Source organism: Phocoena sinus, chromosome 15 (assembly GCF_008692025.1).
Source record: "Phocoena sinus isolate mPhoSin1 chromosome 15, mPhoSin1.pri, whole genome shotgun sequence".
Taxonomy (NCBI): domain Eukaryota; kingdom Metazoa; phylum Chordata; class Mammalia; order Artiodactyla; family Phocoenidae; genus Phocoena; species Phocoena sinus.
This window is the reverse complement of record NC_045777.1, coordinates 43,279,727-43,303,597: the sequence shown is the minus strand read 5'-3', so window position 1 is coordinate 43,303,597 and position 23,871 is coordinate 43,279,727. Positions and strand designations below refer to the sequence as shown.

The 23,871-nt window shown below is 44.3% G+C and overlaps 1 protein-coding gene across 3 annotated transcripts in view; it reads right to left on the bottom strand.

Moving 5' to 3' along the window:
- Positions 1-23,871, bottom strand: part of ABHD12 (abhydrolase domain containing 12, lysophospholipase) — a 68,788-nt gene that overhangs the window by 19,627 nt on the left and 25,290 nt on the right. For all 3 annotated transcript variants that reach the window (XM_032606251.1, XM_032606254.1, XM_032606253.1), the window contains one exon: positions 1,719-1,843. In XM_032606251.1, coding sequence (XP_032462142.1) covers positions 1,719-1,843 — 125 coding nt within the window. The remainder of the gene's footprint in view (positions 1-1,718; positions 1,844-23,871) is intronic.

The following is a 23,871-nucleotide window of genomic DNA, read 5'->3' as shown; positions in this document are numbered from 1 at the left end:
TGTGGACATTTAAGGGACATTACAGTCAGAAAAAAACAAAACTTTCTTGATTTTAACAGGTTGTGAGTTCCTTCTAAGTTTGTGCTTCTCACAAGTGGTGAAAACTCAGGGATGATAAATTCCTGGAAGTTTAGCCACGTTTATGTTAGAAAAATCAAATGCTTCTTAGTGTACCTACATGTGTTTTATACTTACTTTATGACACCCAAATACAAAACGCATTTTAGGTTTATGAAGTATTAAATATCCACCTCACTATTTCTGCCCCTCCTCCTCCTGCGCCTCTTTAGAGCAGACATTCCCTTTCAGCAGCGACATCCACTTTTCTGTGATCAAGTCTACTGCAGACTTAACACCCCAAACTCATGTGCCCCCATGCACATGGGCCTCTGCAGAGTCTGCAGCACTGGTGCAGTTACTCCAGACGAGGGGCCACCCACCCCCTGCCTTGCAACACCTCTTGTCTGTCCTCTCCTCCCACCTCCTCTTCACCAGCTCCCCTGCTGCCTCCACAGCACCAGCCCAGCTTCCCAAGCCTCCAGCTCCGACACACACAAGTTCAAACCCACTCCTTGCAAACCAGCACAGCCAAGAGCGTGCAGAGCCTGCCTCACCTGCCCTGAGGGCTCCCCACACCCGACTGCAAAGCCATCTCTCATGAGGCACCTGTTGGTGCCAAGCACCATGTTCTATCCACCGACCTCGAAGGCCCGCAGGCGCAGTCCCTTCCCGCCTGGCCTCATCTTGAAGGTGTAAAAGGATGCTCCATAAAAGGATTATTCCTGGCAACCGTATACCTTCCACTTCATAAACCTGATACTTCTACCCTTTTTCCTCCCACTTGCCCAAAAGTAAACATATAGCATGAAAAAAAAACAAACTTTGGAACACACCAGGTCCAAGTTAACTGAAGGAGACTATAACACCTCAAAAGCCAGCATGTAATTCCACAGAAACCAAAGTATGTCAGGGTTTTTTGTTTTGTTTTTTATTTTAACATCTTTATTGGGGGATAATTGCTTTACAATGGTGTGTTAGTTTCTGCTTTATAACAAAGTGAATCAGTTATACATATACATATGTTCCCATATCTCTTCCCTCTTGCGTCTCCCACCCTCCCTATCCCACCCCTCCAGGCGGTCACAAAGCACCAAGTTGATCTCCCTGTGCTATGCGGCTGCTTCCCACTAGCTATCTACCTTACTTACGTTTGGTAGTGTATATATGTCCATGCCTCTCTCTCGCTTTGTCACAGCTCACCCTTCCCCCTCCCCATATCCTCAAGTTGTCAGGGTTTTTTAAGGGGGAAAAAAAAAGATTTTTTTTTTAATTTAAAGAAAAAAGGCCTAATTATTTTTAAGGCACTATTTTCAGTGGTCACCTTTTCCAAGGATAGTTAACCTCCTAGACTGCACAAAGGACAGTGCATCCCCAACATGACAGCTTCAGAAGACTCTCCATGTTATCAACATTTCTACCTACCTCAGCTGAAGAAAGACCCCCCCACCATGCAGTAGTCACCTGTGCACACAAATGCCAACCCTGAAGAGCAATGCCCTCGTTACAAACATCTTTTAACTGGGAGGGGGCAAAGGGAACCTTCTGGACAATAAAAAGCCTCTATTTCCTGATCTCAGTAGTGAATATATAAATACATAAATCACCATGAAAATGAACTCTTACTAAAATGAAAGGAAACATGGACACACAGCACTTACCGAAATTCAAGAAAATCAGTTTGGCCTGTATCCCAGGACACAGTTTGATGAGAAATGGAATGGCCACGTACAACCCCACGACAAAGAGGAGTATCTTCCTCAGTCGGAAGCACAGGCCCTTTCGCCTGAAAGAGAAAAGCAGTGAGCAGGTCAAAGGCAGGAGTGAGTCTGCTGTGGTTTACTAACAGCATCACTAACCACGATCCACACCTTTCATTTCCAACAAGAGCATCACCAATGATAAGAGGAGCCTCCCACCTGCTTTTGCCTTTTAATTTGCGCTTAGAATTCTACCAGTTACTCTAGTAGGGTAAAATTTGTTTCCCGAAAGCCAAAGAAACAGTCCTGCTGATTTCCTTTGTGTGCCCTGGAATCAGAACCCAGCACAGCCATCAGATCCTCAGAAAGTGCCCAACTTCATGTCAGACAGTAGCTGCAACTTCACCTCAGGAGAGTGGCTGCCTCTGAGCCTCTGACTGCCCTCCTGCAAGCAAGCGTGGGCTACCCATCAGAGGAGGCACGTATGCGACAGAACCTGCCACACCAGGTCCCGGGAGGCAGCTGGCCGGAAGACTCTGGCCATCACTGCATGTTCTCATATTTCTGCCCGCATACCCTCCAGAGGCCCCTTTTGCGGGCACCTCAGGCCAGGTCATCATCCCAGGTCTCAAGACTCTTCTAATCCACAACCAGCTCCAAGACTTCCTCATTCTGTTCCTGATCCCCTGTTAAAAAATGTCCCTAGCCCAGAGAGTCTCAAATTTCTTGGACTAAGGGCCTCTCTACAACTGAAAAATTGAGGGCCCAAAAGAGCTTCTGTTCATATGATTTGTGTTTATTACTCTTTGTTTTATGAGAAATTAAAGAAAAATTTTAAATATCTATTAAGTCATCTAATAACAATAATAAATATAATTAACATGTTATAAAAAATGATTATATTTTCCAAAACGAAAAATTTTAGTGAGGAGATTTTTACAAATTTCTTTAAGCCAGACAGCTTAACAGAAGACAGATGGGTTCTCGTATCTACTTCTGCATTCAATCTGCTGCAATCCCACACGTCACACAGCATGTGGAAAGCTCCCGAAACCCCATGAGAGAATGAAAGTGAAAATGGCAAACAGCATCTCAGTGTTACCATGAAATCTCTCTGACCTCACGGACGTGCTGAAGGGTTCTGGGGACCCCATGAGCCCCAAGCACACATGGAAACTGCTGCTTATCTCAGCATATCAAGTCTCAACCTCAATGGGTTTAGTTACTTATTTCTGGACTATTTCGAAAAAAAGTAAGGTGGTTTTAAAAAATATACCTTGAACTGCTGACACATGCAACAATACAGAAGGATCTGAATGCATTAGGCTAGGGGCTTCCTTGGTGGCACAGTGGTTTAGAATCCTCCTGCCAATGCAGGAGACACGGGTTCGAGCACTGGTCCGGGAAGATCTCACATGGCACAGAGCAATTAAGCCCATGCACCACAACTGCTGAGCCTGCGCTCTAGAGCCCATGTGCCACAACTACGGAAGCCTGTGCGCCTAGCCTGTGCTCCGCAACGAGAAGCCACCGCAATGAGAAGCCCACGCGCCGCAACTAGAGAAAGCCCGCGTGCAGCAACGAAGAGCAAATGCAGCCAAAAATAAATAAATTTATAAAAATAAATAAAAAGTTTTTAAAAAAGCATTAGGCTAAGTTAAATAAGACAGACACAAAAGACTACATACTGTATAATCCCATTTGTCTGAAATTCCAGAAAAAGCAAAACTACAGAGACAGAAATGCAGAACAGTGACCTCAGAGGCTGGGAGTAGAGGAAAGAGATTGCAAGGGGCACGAGGCAACTTTTGCAGTGATAGAAATGTTCTTTATCTGGACTGTGGTTGTGGACGCATGAATGTATATGTTGGTAAATTTTATCGCATGTAAATAATACTTCAACAAAGCTGATGTAAATAATACCTCAATAAAGCTGATGACAAATATGCATATCTGACGATGTAATCCTTTCACTCATTCACTGGCTCATCCACCAGTCGTTACTGAGCACGGGGCACTCCTGGGGCAAGTGGACAATAAGGGCAGCAGACGATGCTGTCTGCGTCTCTGCTGTGCTCTCAGCTCAGCGGGGCAGACAAAGGACTGTGAGAGAGGCATCTGGTGCAGGGTGACCTGACCTAGTCTGGGCTTCCAGGGAAAGGGCCACTGGTGGAAACACTAAGTCAGGAATACAGGAGTTAACTAGATGATGCAGGAGAAGTTTAAAAGGGCATCTTAAATTCCATGTACAGTCTACCCATTCACTGAGGAAAGGCATACGATGTAGTGGTTAAGGTGCCGGCTCTGAAGTCAAATGATCTGGTCCAGCATCCAATCTACCACTTACTAGCTGTCATATTCCTCTCGAACAAAAAAAATATATAGAAATAGAAATGAAAAAAATGTATCTACCTGTAGCAATAAGGCTCTTCTACATTAAAATCATTTTCTTCTGGATTGAGTTATTATAATTATTATCATACACATTAATCAAAATGACAAATATGTTATATTTTTGGTAAATTATTATTAAGCATGAAAAGTAAACTTTTATTGAAAATACATCTTTAAATGAGATGGATTCCACTACTTTCCCAAATGCATCATGTCTCTCTCATTGATAGAAAAAAGTGGGGCGGTTAGCATTAATTCTATTTCTGGTTTTGGTTTTTAAACACATAAGTATTGAGAACTTGTTCACATCAGTAAAAGGGAGTGGAAGTTTACTAGTATCACCATTTCTTCAGGGTTACATGCTCAAAATCACACAGTAAAAAAACTCAAATAAGCTCTTTTTCATTTTTGTTGACAGCTAAGAATTTGACACCACCTGACTTGTAAAATTTTGATGCAGTCATTAGACATTCACTTTCTCAGCTTTTACCAAGAACTGAGCCCTCTTGCCTTGACCTTGACCTGCCTTTAGCAAGAATCCTGCTAAGTCATCCCCCACCTTGATATCTGATCAAGTCCATCATCCCCCCACCTTTGATGTCTAAACCCTTGACCTGCCTTTAGCAAGAGTCCCTCCACCCTTGATATCTCCTCAGTAATTTTTCATCCCCTGATCCCCTAACTCTACTTTCTGTCTGGAAATCCCAAGCCGTCTCCTCAGAAGGCATCCCAGAGAGGGCTGTACGCGTGCCTGACCTTTCTACCGGCTCCTTCTGTCCACCCTGCCAGGCCTTGTCCTTCCCACCTCAGCCCCACCTCCCTACAGCCACTAGAGCTTTAGGCCCCTGCCTACATGCGGGGCTGTTAAGGGACTCAGGGACTCCACACAGCCTCTACCTGAGGAAGAAAAGGAAAAATGACATATTGGAGATAGGTCAGGTGTTTTACCCACGCAGCTGGGCTGTGGAAACACCCAGACTGCTGCCTGGTATTCTCAAAAGGTCCCTCACCTGAAATTTAGTCCATTGCCTCCACAGGATTACATATCATGGGAAATGAGCATCTTAAAAGTCAAATATAGTAAAAAAGCATTAGTCCTCATCTTGAGCAGGTACCTTAAATTGTTCCATTTCCCCAAAACTAAATTCAGATAAAAAGATAAATAAAGCAGGGCAAAGATGAGAACCAACTCTTACGTTACATAAGCTGCTGAGTTTTGTGTGACTGTGATTATGCTGACTGGTGGCTCAGCTGTCAGGACGAGTGCAGTAAGATCTCTCTTTGTATCTGACTGTCTGTTTACATATGTATGGACATATGTGTGTGTATGTATGTACATATATAAGCTACAGCTGACCCTTGAACAGCGAAGGGGTTAGGGGTGCCAACCCTCCATGCAATTGAAAATCTGAGTATAACTTAAAGTTGGCCCTCCATTTTTGCGGTTCTGCTTCTGTGGATTCAACCAACCGTGGATCATGTGGTACTGTGGTACGTCTTTGGTGAAAAAAAATCTGTTTATGAGTGGACCCACCCGCATAGTTCAAACCCGTGTTGTTCAAGGGTCCACTGTATTTGTGATGTTTTCCTAGCCCTGGATTGTATTACCAAATTAATTTATAAAACCCCTTTAAGGAGCTCTGTTCCAATTGGCTTAAAGAGAAATAAGTGACAAATTAAATATTCCTAAAACTCCCAGAAGTATAAGAACCCAAATATTTTTCAAGCTCATGTATAAATAAAACCAGTTTAGTGGTGTCAGTTTAATAAAAGCAGTTGTCCTCTTGAAACAGGAGGGAAGGGGGCAGGGCACAACCTTTAAAAGAGTGACACAGCCAAAGGACAAGACAAAAACTGGTTAGAACCAACTAGATCCAAGATGGTGGGAGATTCGACTTCCAGTAGACCTTGAGCCTCATTATATGCTAATTGTAATGCATTTGCTAAATGACGTACCCACCAGTGCCATGACAGTTCTGAGGGCAACCAAAAAAGGCCAAAAGCAGGCAGTGGCCCAATTCCTAGAAATCCCCGCCCCTTCCCCGAAATAGTTGGAATAACCCTGCTCATTAGCCTATGAAATTTACCCAGCCCATAAAAGCTAACCACACCATATTTCGGGGACTCTCACCTTCTGAGATGGTCCACACTCTGTGGAGTGTGTTTCTCTCTAAATAAATCCACTTCTACCTATCACTGTGTCTCTCAGTCGACAAGACATAAGGAACCTGAGCTTCATGAAGTCCTGAGACCAGGTGTGTGACCTCAATGAAAAGACAGTGGGTTTTGACCAGGTTCAACTCCTGGCATGTGGGTTCAAGTCCCACCTGAAGTGCATGGTTTCACTCCGAGTTATCAGCATTAAGTATAATATGAGCACACATTATTTGACTAATAAACCCAGGTAGAATAACAACCTAATATAATCTACTAGATTATTAAGATTATAAACTCAACCTAAGAACAAAAGTACAAGTAGATATGCAGTAAAATTGCTTGAAATCCATTATTTCATGTATATCAAGTGCAGCAATAAAACAAAACCCACGTATTTAACTAAGGTTTTTATTCTGTGATTTTTTTTTGAAACTTGCCTAACACATGTGTTATAAAAATAATAAACAGGGAAATAACTTGATGATGGCTAGCTTACAGAATTCATGAAACAATCTCAGTATAACTGTTAAGAACCCGTGTATTGGACTTCCCTGGTGGCGAAGTGGTTAAGAATCTGCCTGCCAATGCAGGGGACATGGGTTCAATCCCTGGTCCGGGAAGATCCCACATGCTGCGGACCAACTAAGCCTGTGGGCCACAACTACTAAGCCTGCGCTGTAGATCCCGCAAGCAACAACTACTGAAGCCCGCGCGCCTAGAGCCCGTGCTCCACAGCAAGAGAAGCCATTGCAACGAGAAGCCCGTGCACCACAACGAAGAGTAGTCCCCGCTCGCTGCAATCAGAGAAAGCCCACGAGCAACAACGAAGACCCAACGTGGCAATCAATCAATCAATCAATAAATATAAAAGAACCAGTGTATCAGGCTGACGTGATATAAAAGTTTTATGAATGGATTTTTCAACAATAGCTGAAACCAAGCAGGACTCTGTGGGGCCCTCCTGGGCACAAAAAGCCCTTCTGCACCCCCTGTTTCTAGGAGATAGGCTTCACTCAGCCTCCTTGACCTTCCCTGATTTCCAAAGGGCAGATTCAAACAGCTGCTAATTGGGGAAGGGAGGCAATGAGAAACAAGGGAGGGGCAGTCAAGAACAACAGTGCACCCTTGGGGCAGGGTCCTGGTTCCTCCTCAAGGGATATACAAAACAATATCTTTGAGTGTCTTCTGCAGGAACTAAGGCCCCCATCCAGGCGAAGGATGGTAATTTCAGGCTGAGCACAATATTCCTGTAGCACCATCGTAATACCTCACCACCAACCAATCAGAAGAAAGTTACACACCCTGCAGCCCTCGCCCCAAATCTTGCCTATAAAAACTTTTCCACCAAAGCCATCAGGGGTTTTTGAGCATGAGCCACCGGTTCTCCTTGCTTGGCCCTGCAATAAACCTTTCTCTGCTCCAAACTCTGATGTGCTGGTTTGTTTGGCTTCACTGTGCATCGGGCACACTAACTTTGGTAACAAACATTTATCTTTTCCCCTGCCTGATCCCTCCAGAATTCAGAGACTCTGACTGACTATTCTTATTTTCATGGCAATGTAGTTACTTGCATAACTTCAGCAAGAATCCATCTTCCTTGTGCAGAACACAATTGGAAACAATGATTATATAACCAAGGCTTTGACTGGAATGGCATATTTTAAAATGGTTCATAGAATTGTATATGACCAGACAGCTTTAAGGAACTAAGGCTGACTTTATGGAACCAATGTTTAGAAACGCTTCTTAGAAAAATAGGCCTGGTACCTAATTTACATAGTTCCCAGCCTTACTTACAGGTCACTTCCTGGCAGGCCCCAAAACTGTAGGATATTTTAAGGACTTCAGGAAGATAGGAATTCATCCAAATCTATAGGTACTGCAGTTCTTGGCTTGGCTTCCTAGCTTCGAATGACTTTTAAAAGTCTGAGATTCCTTATAAAATGTTCCAGCAAAGCAAACTTTTAAGAGGCCCATGTGGTCAACTGGCATGCTTGCTGCACTTATGTAAATGATTAGGCCAAATCTTTTTTTTTTTAAATAAATAAAAATAATCTTACTTTGAGTATCTCTGATCAAAGAAGGACACGACTGTGGAGAGAAATTTTATGTTTCAACAGAAAACTGTAACACACCCTTGTGGGTTATTCAGATTTCTAGTCCTGTTCATTATCTTTGAGGTTTTATTATCTATCTGTAAACTGGTCTAGATCCTGCCCTCTTGTACATTTTATCAGTCTTCACCAAATTCTCAATTCTTTGGGTTTCCTTCAGTACCTGGTTACAACCCTCCAAGTTAACATTTCTAATTTTCTTCACACCCTCTGACTGCCCAGATCCTCAATGGGACTCCAGGCTGTCGTGCAGTTTCCCCTTCCCTGAGGATCTGAAGTCCTTCCGGATGAAGCTGGTCAACTTGATGTAAACCTTTTCGAGCCTTCACCACAGCAGATCACGTGTGGGATGCCATTACCAAAGACATTCAAACTGCAAACCAGGAAATCCATCTTATTGCCATCCTCCCTCCACAACCTAAAAATGCTTCAAACTCAACGTTTAAATATCTTCTCAACTGACTGCCCTCTGGACTCAGAAAATGGGTTTACAATCTGCTCCAACCATTAATCTTTGTTTTTCTTTTTGTTTGCTTGTTCTAACCCAAGGTCTTCTTTCCTACTGCAAATTGCCTACTTCTCACCTTCTCAGCTGAGTCTTCTCTCTGCAGCAATCAACCAGCTCCTGGCTTGTGAAACTTCTTGGGAAGTTTCAACTGGGGGAATGTGGGGACTGACAACCCAAAATTACTTCAAAATGAAAACATCTGATTTCTAATAGATGCAGAAAGAAATCTCATTGGAAATTCCCTCCTCTGCCTAAGGCAGAGCTCTAGAAGAGTAGCTGCCACAAACCGCCCTTGGGGAGGTCTCCAGTCAGGGAGGTGACTGACCTTGGGCGCAGGACATCCAAAAACACTGTATCAACAAGCCTCAGTCCTGCCCCTCCCCTTTATGAAACTGGCAATATAAACCCTTTCCCTCTGGCTGTTTGGGTAGCTGCTCTAGTTACAGAGCACTCCCACATGCATAATAAACTTTTCTCCTGTTAATCTGTCTATTGTCAATTACTTCAGCTCTAAATTTATGCTGGAAAAGTTTTTCTCTCAGCAGCATAACCATCGGGTCTGGCCATCTTTCTCCAACAGATGAAGTCCTTCCAGCAGGGAACCCGTCTTTCACCTTTGTCTCTGTGGTAGCTAAATCAATGCCACGCCTACAGTTTGTGCTCAGTGAATGTTTGATCAAAGAATGACTGCCCCATGATCATTAATGCAGAAAATTATCAGAACCACCACCAATTTCTCTGGGCTCCAACTACACTTAAGTTCCACAGTTTTCTTCTATTTCATAGTTTGTGTCTTCAACCAAGCATCTACGCTGAAAGTTACTCTGGTTGACAGTCACTTGGTTGTGTATTAGAATCTTTGGAGAAATTTACAAAATATCAATGCCTGGAACTTGCTTCAGAAATTCTAGTTTGGGGAATTCCCTGGCGGTCCAGTGCAGGAGGCATGGGTTTGCTCCCTGGTCAGGAAACTAAGGTCCTGAATGCCGTGCAGCGTGGCCAAAAAAAGAAAAAGAAAAAATAATAATAAAACTAAAGAAAGAAAAAAAAGAAATTCTAGTTTTATTGGTCTGAAGTATGACTTGAGGAGACCACAGCTGCCTGCCCACCCAGCAGCCCCTGAGTACCTCAGCACTTGCTGAGACAGGAAGGGGGCAGGGCATAACCTTTAAAAGAATGACAGCCATCAAGGACACAACATAAACTGGTTAGAACCAACCAGCTCCAAGATGGTGGACGAGTTGACTTCCACTAGACCTTGAGCCTCAGTATACGCTCACTGTAATACAACATGCTAAATAACACATCCACAGGCATCATGACAGTTCCAAGGCCAAACATAAAGGTCACAAAGTGGGCAGTGGCCCAATTCCTGGAAATTCCCATCCTTTCCCCAAAATAGCTGTAATAATCCTCCCACTCATTAGCCTATGAAATTACCCACCCCTATAAAAACTGACAACCCTGTACCCTGGTGCCTCTCACCTTCTGAGATGGCTTACACTCTGTCTATGGAGTGTGTATCTCCCTGAATAAACTTCCTTTTTAAAAAAATTAATTTATTTATTTTTGGCTACATTGGGTCTTCGTTGCTGCGCCGGATTTTTCTCTAGTTGCGGCGAGCAGGGGCTACTCTTTGTTGCGGTACACAGGCTTCTCATTGCGGTGGCTTCTCTTGTTGCGGAGCACAGGCTCTAGGTGCACGGGCTTCAGAAGTTGTGGCATGTGGGCTCAGTAGTTGTGGCCTGTGGGCTCTAGAGTGCAGGCTCCGTAGTTATGGCACACGGGCTTAGTTGCTCCGCGGCACATGGGATCTTCCCAGACCAGGGCTCAAACCCGTGTCCCCTGCATTGGCAGGCAGATTCTTAACCACTGCGCCACCAGGGAAGTCCCCGAATAAACTTTCTTATTACTTTACTATGGCTCGCTCTTGAATTCTTTCCTGCGCAAAGCCAAGAACCCACACTCAGTGGCCGTCCCCCGTCCCAGGAACTCACCTGAGATCTGGGACATGACCATCCTCTCTGGCCCCACTTTCTTTCCTGCGACACTGCCACTTACTTCACCTTCACGGCCTTTCCCTCTGTCCCTGCTGAGCCAGACTCAATGCCCATGATCATTAATGTGCCACCACCCGCACTTCAGAGCTTTGTATGGCATCTCCCTTCCCCTGGGGTTGGAACAGGCCAGTAAGGGTGCTGAGCATGCCTGAATCCTTCCTGAGAGTCTCTGTAGAAACCTAGGAGGGGGCTTCCCTGGTAGCGCAGTGGTTGAGAGTCCGCCTGCCGATGCAGGGGACACGGGTTCGTGCCCCGGTCCAGAAAAACCCCACATGCCGTGGAGCGGCTGTGCCCGTGACCCATGGCCATTGAGGCTGCACGTCTGGAGCCTGTTCTCCGCAACGGGAGAGGCCACAACAGTGAGAGGTCCACGTACCGCAAAAAAAAACAAAAAAACAAACTAGGACGGACAGAGAACTGGGGACAAAGGAAGCCACCCTGGAGTGGCCAAAGGAGCCCTTCAGTCTCTCAGGACAGGACCTGAAGGTTCTAATTTTAAGACTTAAACCACTTTCATAAGCAAACAAACAAAAAGGAGTTTTTGGCCTCGACAGATCAAATAAGCTCAATGAAGCAGGAAACTGTATCTGGGAGTAAGCAAAAAAACAATAACCAGAATTTGGCCCTAAGGACTGCTCCTACCTGCAGTGCCAGTTCACCACTGTGGGAGGTGGAAGCCAGACACAGGGGTGCATGCTGTCCCAGAAGCAGGATGGGAGGCAGGAACAGCAGTGAAGGAGACACCTACTGGCTTCCACAGTGGGAGGACTCTCCTGCAACTGACCTCAGCTCTGGTGCCAAAACAGGTCCTTCCACAGAAGTTCATTCACACTTATGGCTGACTTTTTGGCATCAATTGCCAGGCCTCATGCCTTCTGGGCTAAAATGTTGTATATAAGTCCCAGGTTCCAGATGAGAAACTGAGGCTCGTGTATGAGCACACGGTCCATGTGGAACTGAACGCAGGCCATCTTTCCTGATGTCCAAGATAAAGACGTTCTTGGGTCAGACCATTCACAGAGACACACAGGATCCCAAGCGACCTGGGGAACATGACAACACCAAACCAAATCCAGCAAGCCAAACTACTGAGTCCGCAAAATCCTATGCAAGACAGGACTGTACTGTCAGAAAAAATTAATAAAGGTTACACTAGAAGAAAAATGAACTTGTCTGGTCTGCTCAGCTCTTGGCCATCCATCCCATCTTCTCAGAACGACAGTCTTCACACCCCCTCCAGCAGTTCAGACCAAGAAACTGGGCCCATCGCTTCTCTGTCTGCTCGCTTATCTGACCTGGGCTTTCCCTTTCCTACCTCTCTTTTTCTTCTCCTTCCGTGCCTTCTAAAGAGATACTCAAACATAATTGAACTGCTTTGAACAATGGAAGCATTATTTCTTTGTAAGAGGTTTGAGCTGTCAAAGTCTCTCTTTGGAACAGGAAATGGGAAAAATAACAGTACCATCATTCCCAAAGGCCCCCACCTCATATAAACACTACCATGTCCTCTGCGAGGCTAGAGCTGGAAATTCTGTATTAGAAGGAACCAGCAGGTGTTAAGAAGTGAACCCTGTCGGATACTCTGTCAATCCGCAGCTGGAAAACAGTTCATGCAGAACATCAAGACTAGCAGGGGTTCACTCTCATTCTCTGCTAACAAAGGAAAACAGGCAGATAACAAATGAAGATTTTAAACAACAAAGCCCTGTCCCCATTTTAAGGTCAAGACAGAAAATAAGAATGAGGCTGCACTCATCATGTTTAATGAGAAAGGTTGTGTCTCTGAGCTCAGCCTAAGAAAACTTCCTGTGGATGGAGCTGTCATTAAAAAAAAAATTTTTTTTTTAACCATTTCCTGCCAAAAGAGCAAAACCCCTTTTTTGAGCAAACTGAGAAGGTATATATTTTTAAAGATCTTTCATTGCATGCCACCAAATGAAAGTTGTCATTTATACTTTAAGGAGGCTGTCTTCTTTTTCCCCACTTTGAGCTGTGAAACTAGGGCGATAATATGAAGCACTGATGGGTAGATAAAGACAGACCTTTCTTGGGACTTCCCTGGTGGTGCAGCGGTTAATACTCTGCACTCCCAAAGCAGGGGGGTGGGTTCAATCCCTGGTCAGGGAAGTAGATCCCACACGCACGCCGCAACCAAGAGTTCGCATGCCACAAACATGGAGCTGGCGAGCCGCAACCAAGGAGCCCGCCTGCTGCAACTAAGACCCGGTGCAACCAAATAAATAAAATTAAATTAAAAAAAGAGAGGGAGAACTTTCTTTTTTTTTTTTTTGGTCAGTATGCAGGCCTCTCCCGTCACGGAGCACAGGCTCCGGACACGCAGGCTCAGCAGCCATGGCTCACGGGCCCAGCCGCTCCGCAGCACGTAGGATCCTCCCGGACCGGGGCACGAACCCGTGTCCCCCGCATCGGCAGGCGGACTCTCAACCACTGCGCCACCAGGGAAGCCCTGAGACCTTTCTTGAAAGAACAGAAAAAAAAAAAAAAAAAAAAAAAAAAGAACAGAAGCCAAATCTAGGAACCAAGGAAGCCCAAAAGATGTTCTTTACTGAGGAAAACTTCAGTGAATGAGCTTGTTTATATCAATGTAGTTCCTGCACTATGGAGATGAAAAACAAAAGTATACCTTAGTGTGTTCCAGTCAAACAGCACCTGCCAAACTGAACAGGAGAAATGATACCTAAGGCCAGGCCCCCACAGTAACTCCTGCTGGTCTGCCTGCTCCCAGCACCTGATGCTGTGGAGGCTTCATTTCCCACAGGCCCTCTACAGGGCAGCTGGCACAAGCCCTCAGACTTCCCTTAGGCAATAAATGCTCAGCGCTCGCAAGATTCTCTATGCAACTAAGCCTATCAGCTTCCGAACAGCCATTTCCCATGCGCTGCTCCGACACCCAGTGGTTTAAAACTGTTGGGAACTGGCCACCCTCTCCTTCCTGGACGTGTGACCTCAGCCAGCATACCCACTGCTGCTGTGGATGTGTCCACCTCTCTAGCACCAGGACTGGAGCCCTTCAGGGACCAACCTGGGGACCGACTCCACCTCCACGAGCCCCGGTGAGCAACCCTCAGATGCGCCCAGACAGGCAGAAGGGCTGCAGTTCTGGGAAAATGTGTGAGGAGGCAGGTGCAGGAATGGCACCTGCTTCCCCTCCGATTTCCAAATTGATAGTGATTTGCTTTTCACCTTACTGTTCCCGAGTTAGATGTTTCAATAACCTGCCTGATTCCTCTACCAGGGGAGGGAACAGAGTGCTGGGTGAAGACTCAGAGCAAGGCCCCCATCCAGTAAAACAGCCCCTCAGGCAGCTGGGGCCCTTGCGGTGCTTCCCTCCAGTGGGAGCACCTGTAAAGTGCGAGGCACCGTGCTCCCAAACCTGGGCTCTGCATAGCAGTGGAGGCAGAGATGGCCTGTCACTCCTCACAGCCCGACTCTCTGAGCCTCAGTTCCCTCACTCTAATGGAATCTACCTGAAAGGCCCGTTGTGCAGAGTAAACGAACAAGGACATGAAATGCTCAGCACGGTCATGGTCTCGGTCTCGCACATGGAGAAGGAACACTGAGCTGAACTGAAAGAGCTTCTGTCCTGGGCTGGCTTTGTCCAGCCCTGCTTGGCCGAACTACCCAGCTGAGCTCTAATTTCCTGCTCTGGTATCCTAAATTACAATTACTCTTTAACCACGTTAGTGCTTAAAAGCAGTAGTTTCATGCTTCAGAAATGACGCCAGTAATGTGGCATGCAGCATCAGAAGGGAAGCTAAGCGGGAAGTGGGTGCAGGGCTGTGGTGGGGCTGCCAGCCTCCTCCGGGGTGGACCCCACCCGGCTCTGGCAGCTCACAGGCAGACCCACCTCACTTCTGTGGCCCTTGGTCCCCAGGACACTTGCGTTTTCTAGCAGAGTCACAGGACCTTCCTGTTCAGCTTGAGTGGTGTTCTGCCCTAGGCCCCCAGGACATGCCCTAAGGCAGCGAAGAGGGGAGCACAGTGCTCTGTGCTGCGGGCCCAGTGCTACTCGACTGTCATCCGCTAAAAATAGCCGAGCCCATCAGCTCTTGCACAGAATACATGGCAGTCGCCAGTGCCGCTCACCGTTCTCTCTGGCTCTGTGCCTTCCTGGGCCCAGGGCAGGATGGCACATCCCCCTTCCCCTTTAGAGTTAGGGGCGGCCAAGTGACTTGCTTTGGCTAATGAAATGTGAGCAGAGACCATGTCCCTTCCACTTCAGGAGCAGCAACGGCCCACAGGGTGGAGGGAGGGTGTGTGGAGCTGGAGGCCCTGCTGGCCTGGATCCTCAGTGACCACAACAAGCAGAGGCCACACCAGACACACAGTGGGGTAAGAAATATACCAGTGACCCAGGGTTTTGCTGCATGACCTGGTCTGCCCTGACCAACACTCAGGTCACATCAACAACGTGCAGGCCTCAAAGGACTGAGCTCCAGGTACAGCGCTGTATACCCAGCTATCTTCAGTGTCTCCACGTGGAGTCCCACAGGCAAATCAAAACTACCATGTCCAAAACCAAATGCTTGATCTTCCACCCTCTCCCCCTCTGCTTCCATCTGCTTCCCCTCCAGTTCTCCATCTCAGCAAATACCTGTGCCCGTGGTAGATCCCCAGCAGTCATTCCTGATACCCCTTCTTGCCCCACCTCCACTTCCAATGCACACCAAGACTCCAAAACATTTCAAACCCATACACCTCTAGTCACCTCGTCTGCTGCCTCTCTGCTTCAGGCCAGCCACATATCTTGCCTAGACCAGCAGCCCTAAACTTTCTTGATTACACATTCAATCAGTAACATTTTTGGAACATGCCCTCAATATATACATTTGTTTTAAATTAAACACATGTATAACTGGGTGGTTAATATCTGAACATGAATATAATTAGAAGTCCCAATATTTCCTTCCCATACCTTAATGACTGTGTCTCACCCACCTCCTGGGTGAACCCATCCCATTTTGGAGATCAATACCTTGGTCTTCTGAAGAGACTTCTTAAATGGAACCCCCAACCTCCGCCTGCCTGCTATACAGCCAGAGAGATCCTTTTCAAAGGCAAACTTGGTCATATCACTGTCTCACTTAAACCTTTACATGCAAGAGCATCTGAAACAGGTCCTGGGGGGACGGCCCACCTCTGACCCTCCTGCACGGGCCTAATGCTTCCCCACCTCTGAGACCAGTTCATGTCCCCAGCCCTGTGCTTCCTCCAGGTTTCAGCATCAAGGCTGCTTGCTCCAAAGTCTCCCTGGCTGCTCAATCTAATTGTGCTCTCCTCTTACAATTACTTAATTAAGGATATTGTCCCTCTGTCTGACATTTTATATATTTCTAAAATATTTCCCTCTGTCATTTGTCTTTTTATTTGGTAAAATTTGTAATTATAAGAGAATTTTCAATTTTTTTCTGTTCTTATTGTATTAGTCTTTTTCTTTACGTTTTCTTCCTCTAAGGGTATACATTCTTCTCTGATCTTGACACTGGATAAAGATTCTTAAAAAAAAAACGAAAAGATAACCTATGGAATGGGAGAAAATATTTGCAAATGATGCGACAGACAAGGGCTTAATCTCCAAAATATACAAACAGCTCATACAACTCAACAACAAAAAAACAAACAACCCAATCGAAAAATGGGCAGAAGACCTTAAAAGATATTTCTCCAAAGAAGACATACAGATGGCCAGTAGGCACATGAAAAGATGTTCGACATCACTAACTATTAGACAAATGCAAATCAAAACTACAATGAGGTAGCACCTCACACTGGGCACAATAACCATCATTAAAACATCTACAAATAACAAATGCTGGAGAGGGTGTGGAGAAAAGGGAACCCTCCTCCCACCTATTGGTGGGAATGTAAGTTGGTACAGCCACTATGGAAAACAGTATGGAGGTTCCTAAGAAAAATAAAAATAGAATTACCATATGATCCAGCAATCCCACTCCTGGGAACATACCTGGACAAATCTATAATTCAAAAAGATACATGCAGGACTCCCCTGGTGGCACAGTGGTTAAGAATCCGCCTGCCAATGCAGGGGACACGGGTTCAAGCCCTGGTCTGGGAAGATCCCACATACTGTGGAGCAACTAAGCCCATGTGCCACAACTACTGAGCCTGTGCTCTAGAGCCCGCGAGCCACAACTATTGAGCCCACGTGCCACAACTACTGAAGCCCCTATACCTAGAGCCCGTGCTCCACAGCAAGAGAAGCCACCACAATGAGAAGCCCACGCACCACAACGAAGAGTAGCCCCTGCTCACCGCAACTAGGGAAAGCCCGCGTGCAGCAACGAAGACCCAAGGCTGCCAAAAATAAAATAATTTTTTTTTTTAAAAAAAAAGATACACGCACTCCTATGTTCACAGCAGCACTATTCAAAATAGCCAAGGCATGGAAACAACCTAAATGTCCATCAACAGATGAATGGATAAAGAAGATGTGGTACGTATATACAATGGACTGCTACTCAGCCATAAAAAAGAATGAAATAATGCCATTTGCAGCAACATGGATGAAACCAGAGATTATCATACTAAGTGAAGTCAGAAAGAGAAAGACAAATACCATATGATATCACTTATATGTGGAATCTAAAGTAGGGCACAAATGCACCTATCTAAAAAACGGAAACAGACTCATAGACATAGAGAACAGACTTGTGGTTGCCAAGGGGGAGGGGGGAGGGAGAGGGATGGACTGGGAGGCTGGGGTTAGTAGATGCAAACTATTACATTTAGAATGGATCAACAACGAAGTCCTAATATATAGCACAGGGAACTATATTCAATATCCTGTGATAAAACCATGACAGAAAAGATTATAAAAAAAAGAACGTCTGTATGTGTATAACTGAGTCACTTTGCTGCACAGCAGAGACTGGCACAACACTGTAAATCAACTATGCTTCAATTTAAAAAAATCAAAAAATTTTTCTTATTTTTCTTTTACAGCTTTACATTTTACATTTAATCCTGGAATATATTTTGGAATATGGTGGGAAGAAGGGTTGAGTTTATATATTCCTAAATAGTTACCCAAAAGGTTTTCTCCATCTACAATGCTGCCTTGAAGAGACATTAAAATTTTATATACAAGGCTAAAGGTGGCAGATTTAACTGTTCTTTCTCAAAACCCCACAAAAATGACAGTGATTTTTTTTTTAAGCATAATACCCTAGGGGCAAAGAATGAGAGGAGAGACACCCAAATTTTAGAAGCTGGAAAGCTTCCAAATTTAGCTGACACCCCCAGGAGAGTCCTAATCCAGCATTCAAAGAGATAAGGCACGTGACAGGTGGCTCCAGTGCCTGTGGAAGGGGCTCAGGCTGGGACCCAAATCAGGAGGACAATGTGAAAAATCCCTCCAGACTCCTACTTCACTGATGGGGCCACTACCCCACCCCACCAAAAGACTGAAGGTTTATTCTCTGCAAAAGGTAAACAGAAGGTTTCTGTACTACAGAGGGCCAGATACTCTAAAAAACAGAAGAAATACATGAAAGTTTAGAATGCAGAGAATCCCAGTCTTCTTCCTCAGTGCCCAGAGAGGTGGTGAGTTCAGGAGCAAAAAATACAGGGCAGCCTCCACACTCTGACTACCTTTCTGCTGACCTCCCAGTCCCTGGTCCCTGGCTCCTGTTTGCAACCGTGGAAGGCGTGTGTTCCTCGGAACTACTCATGACCTTGCGTCCTGCCTTCCCTAAAGGAAAACTGAGGCAGACTGATCCCAGGCAGAACTGCATTAAATCTATTTGGGAAAGAAACACCCACCATCTTTTCAATATAATGGATTCTCATCTAAAAACAAATGTATCTCTCCACTTAAACAAGTATTATTTTATGTTCTCAGTAAAGCTGAATAATTTTCTTTATAGAGATGCTATGTATTTCTTATATACTTATTCTTAGATATTATATAGTTCTTGTCTTTAATGTGAAATAGAGCTTATCCTGTTACATTTTTCTAGCTGGCTAGTTACTGGTATATAAGGAAGCTATTAATTGCTGTATATTTATTTTGCATTTGAAAATCTAACTGAGCTCCAATAGTTCTGAGAACTTTTTGGTTGATTTTTATTGGCGTTTTCCAGTTAAAAATTCATTATCTGCAAGCAAGCAATGAAACTTTTTGCTCCTCTTTATAGGTTTATCTTTACATTTTCTTAACTTCCCATAATATCTAGAGTATTCAGAATAATATTTTACAGTAGCAGTGAGTACAGATGAAAAGTCTTGCTTCTTCAATTGAATTTCCATTCATCTAACAAATATTTATCAGGCATCTACTATGTGCCAGGCAGTAAATAAAATGTTTGACATTTTACTTTTTATTACAATGTTGGTTGATGAGATAGATGTCTTTGATCAATATTTAATGTTAAGTGTAATAAATGTAGACTTGTCAATGAAACAGTAGAATATGAAGTACAAAAGGCAGCTTTAGAAAAAACAAACGTAAGCATCTGCATTTCCATCCACTTGAGAATCTCTAAGCCTGGGGTTTCTTGTGCCGCGAATGGAGTAGAAAAGCCTCCTGCTACACCACAGCAGGAAACAGGGTGACCAAATGCCCCAGGACCATGCCATCCTGCCCTCTGGGTCAAGGCCATTCTGAGACTCTACTGAAGTAGCTCTTGAATTCATTCTCCTTCCATTTTCATTTGACCAAAACATAGACTCCAAATGAGACAATACTGTGAGAATTTATCTTCAGTGCAAAGGGCTACAGAGCTACAGTATTTTGTGACATTTTCTGTTATTGAAACACGTAGCACATGTAGAAACACACATTAAACAATGAAGTTCCATCTTCACCTATGTTTTGGCAAAGAATAAGAATACTGACAGGGGGGACTTCCCCGGTGGCGCAGTGGTTAAGGACCGGCCTGCCAATGCAGGGGACATGGGTTCGATCCCTGGTCCGGGAAGATCCCACATACCTCAGAGCAACTAAGCCCACACACCACAACTACTGAGCCCGCATGTCACAACTACTGAAGCCTGCGCGCCTACAGCCCATGCTCCGCAACAAGAGCTCGCGCACCTCATCAGAGCAGTCCCCGCTTGCTGCAACTAGAGAAAGCCCGCGCGCAGCAACAAAGACCCAACACAGCCGAAGATAAAAATAAATAAATTTATATGTATAAAAAAATACTGACAGGGAATTCCCTGGTGGTCCAGTGGTTAGGGCTCCTTGCTGCCACTGCAGGGGACATGGGTTTGATCCCTGGTCCAGGAACTAAGGTCCATCAAGCTGTGCAGTGGCAAAAAAAAGAATACTGACTATACCAAAATAGTAAGTATGAGCAAACACCCTGCCCACTGCCAGAGGGCCCTGCTCTCTGACCAAGTAATTCCATCCACTCTTAAGGACTGACCACAAAGGAGGAGAGCATCCTAGCATGTCAGGAAGGCTCTGCACAGATGTCCTCTCTGTAACACAGTCTGTGAGAAGAAAATGGAATATGCTCTCAATATGCAACAGGGATTACTTTTTCATAGCTTTATGCCCTCTCTGATAACAGATAAATGTAGAAAACTTGCAAACTGCATAAAAGCATTGAAAAGAGAATAAAAATAACCTCAAATCATATGATCCTATAGGAGCCTCTGTTAATATACTAGCATAGTATATTCTTATAAACTTGATGCCACATAAAGTTAGGATCTGTGGTGGAGGTGGCTAGCAGATCTCCAGAAGTCTGTACTCACCCTTCCCTAGGGCAGAGGTGATGATGGGAAATGTCTACATTTCCAGTCAGACTCCATTTCCAGCCCACCTGGGGAGCAGGCGAAGCTGAGTGAGCAGACTCACCAGAGCAATGTGATTCTGGCAATGTGCGTGTAGTTGTCGGTACTAATTTGGTAAAGTAGCTGGTATCAATGATGACATGAGCTTATATTCTACATGCTTATTTTTGTTTTTCGTTTACCAATAATTCTTTTAAAGGTCACATGTTTACATATTTCAAAAAGTAAAATATAGTCTCACTGACAACTCGCCTCCATGCATTCGGATAACCACTTTTATTACATAATTATCCTCCCAGCGTTTCCTTATGCAAATACATGTACATGTTCTCATCCTTCTTTTTCTCATACAAAAGGGGGACACTACACACTGTAAGCTGTTTCACACCTTGATTTTTCTCTCAACAATATACCCGGGCAGTCCCTCCCTGTCAATTCACAGCTATGTTGCAGCCCCACAATATTTCACTGGGTTGATACATCCTAGGGCATTAAACCAGTCTCCTACCACTGGACACTGAGGCTGTTTCCAGCAGTCAGTGCACCACGAATCATCTGTACAAATGCAATTTTGTATGTGCAAGTGCACACTGGATAGTCCCAGAATGGAAACTGTTGGATCAAAGAGTAAATGCAACTGTGATTAAGAGATTACTCTCAAATTCCTGCTTCCCTCAAAGCCTCACTAGCAAAATGGTTGTCTAAGATGCATGTGTGCCAATCTGATAGGTGAGAAATGGCATCTTGGTGTAGTTTTGATCTGATTTCTCTAATTATGAATAAGTATGGTTGAGTACCCTTTCACATACTGAAGGGATATGGTATTTCTTTTTCTATTAATTATGCATGCCCTTTGCATATTTTTCATTGGGTTTTGATCTTTTTCAATTCCCAGAAGCTCTTTATCTATTAGAGCAATTAGCTCCTTATCTAAATGAGTTGCAAATATTTTTTTCTTTTTTCATTAGTGATATCATGCAGATGTTCTTTGTATTCATGTTTCTGGAATTTCCGTCCTGTCTTAATGGCTTGTTACTCAGAGTTGCTGCCATCCTGCAGAACCTGAACACGGCAGCATGGTCCAGTCTCTACTCGCACTCCCCTCCACAGGGCTCTTGGCACTCCTGTATGTTGTTTGTTCAGAATCAGCTCGTGTGGAACCCGAGAGAACCAGGTTGGCATTTTTACTTGGAATTTTGTTAAATGAATAATCAAACTTCGGGAGATTAGGCAGTTTATGATGTGAGCTTTCCAACTCAAGAACAAATAGGTCCTTACATTTGTTCAAGTCTACTTCTGTGTCCTCCAAGAATGTCTGAAGTTTTCCTCTTACAGATTTTGTGTACTTCTTTCCAAGGCATTATTCCTTATAGGCATTTTTTGTTATTGACTTTATTTGGTCTTCTCTTCCATTATATCTCACAACCAATTTTTGTTGCTCTGCCTCCAGTGGCTGTGTGACCCTAGGCAAGCTACCTATCTGTGCCTTGATTTCCTCATCTGTGAAATGGGGACTACAGTACCTTGTGAGGTAGTTGTAAACATTTAAAAGTTAATACAGGGAATTCCCTGGTGGTCCAGTGGTTAGGACTAGTGCTTTCACTGTGGTGGCCCAGGTTTAATCCCTGGTCAGGGAATTAAGATCCTGAAAACCGCATGGTACAGCCAAAAAGAATAATAAAAAATATTTTTTATTTTTTTTAATTTATTTTAAAAATTTATTTATTTTTGCCTGCGTTGGGTCTTCATTGATGCACATGGGCTTTTTCTAGTTGCGGCAAGTGGGGGCTACTCTTCATTGTGGTGTATGGGCTTCTCACTGTGGTGGCTTCTCATTGTGGAGCACAGGCTCTAGGCATGCGGCCTTCAGTAGTTGTGGCACGCGGGCTCAGTAGTTGTGGCTCGCAGGCTCTAGAGCGCAGGTTCAGTAGTTGTGGCGCACAGGCTTAGTTGCTCCATGGCATGTGGGAGCTTCCCAGACTGTGTCCCCTGCATTGGCAGGTGGATCCTTAACCACTGCGCCACCAGGGAAGCCCCAAAATAATTTTTAAATAGATAAAAATAAAAGTTAAAACATGTAAAGTGCTTAAGAAAATGGTATCTGGTACAAAGCACTCAATGTTATTTTTATTAACTCTTTCTGTGACTATCTTTATTGATTCTTTCCTTTTCCTTCTCTTCATTTCTTTTTGATTGTTCTGTCTCTACCACTCTCCTTCAGTTTCCTTACCCCCATCTTCAGCAAACACCAACTTGCTTGATGCTATTTTTGAAAGACAGTGGGGCATCCAGGATACAAGACTACTGCTTTAAAAGCTCAGCAAACACAGCCTTCCTGCTCCTGAGGGACTGCAGACCAAGACCTTGAGTGTAGTAGCCTTGGCTCTTAACAAAAGCCCCCTCAGCAACACAGACATTTAAACACAGTGAATGTGCTTAATGCTACTGAATTATACACTTAAAGGTTAAAGTGGTCAATTTTGCTTTGTATATTTTACCACAATAAATTTTTTTAAAAGGCTGTCTCATTTGGGAAATTATTATAACTCCCTTTTCACTCAAGAAGCATTGTTTGCCTAGCACTAGAATTGTCAGTAAGAGACAATACAAGTCTCTAAGCAAAGTAGTAAGCACCCTACCAACTAGAAACTACTTACTCTCCAGTGCTATTTTCATAGCAAAAAAGTATCTGAGAAAGTTCTAAAACCTGTAGCAATACAAAGCAAAAAAATAAGGACTTAACAATACAGGTAATTTAATTATCTCCAAAACAAAAGTATAAAAACAAGGAAAACAAATTCACATGCAAAACAGGTGTCTCTTGCGAACTTCTTTTAAATTAACAGAGAAAGTAGATGGGGTAAGTGGACAGGGAAACAAAAACATTATACCACTCACTTTATACTTGTATAATACTGATAAACCTTGCTGAGATATTACTACAACTCCATGAAGCAGGTAAAATAGGTAACACTCCCATTTTAGAGATATGAAAACTAAGCTCACAGTTATTAATTCACTTGCTCAAGGTAAGGCCTAAGCTGAGGATGAGCTTGTGTCCTGGGTCTCTCAGTCTGGCCCACCCTTTCCATTCCACC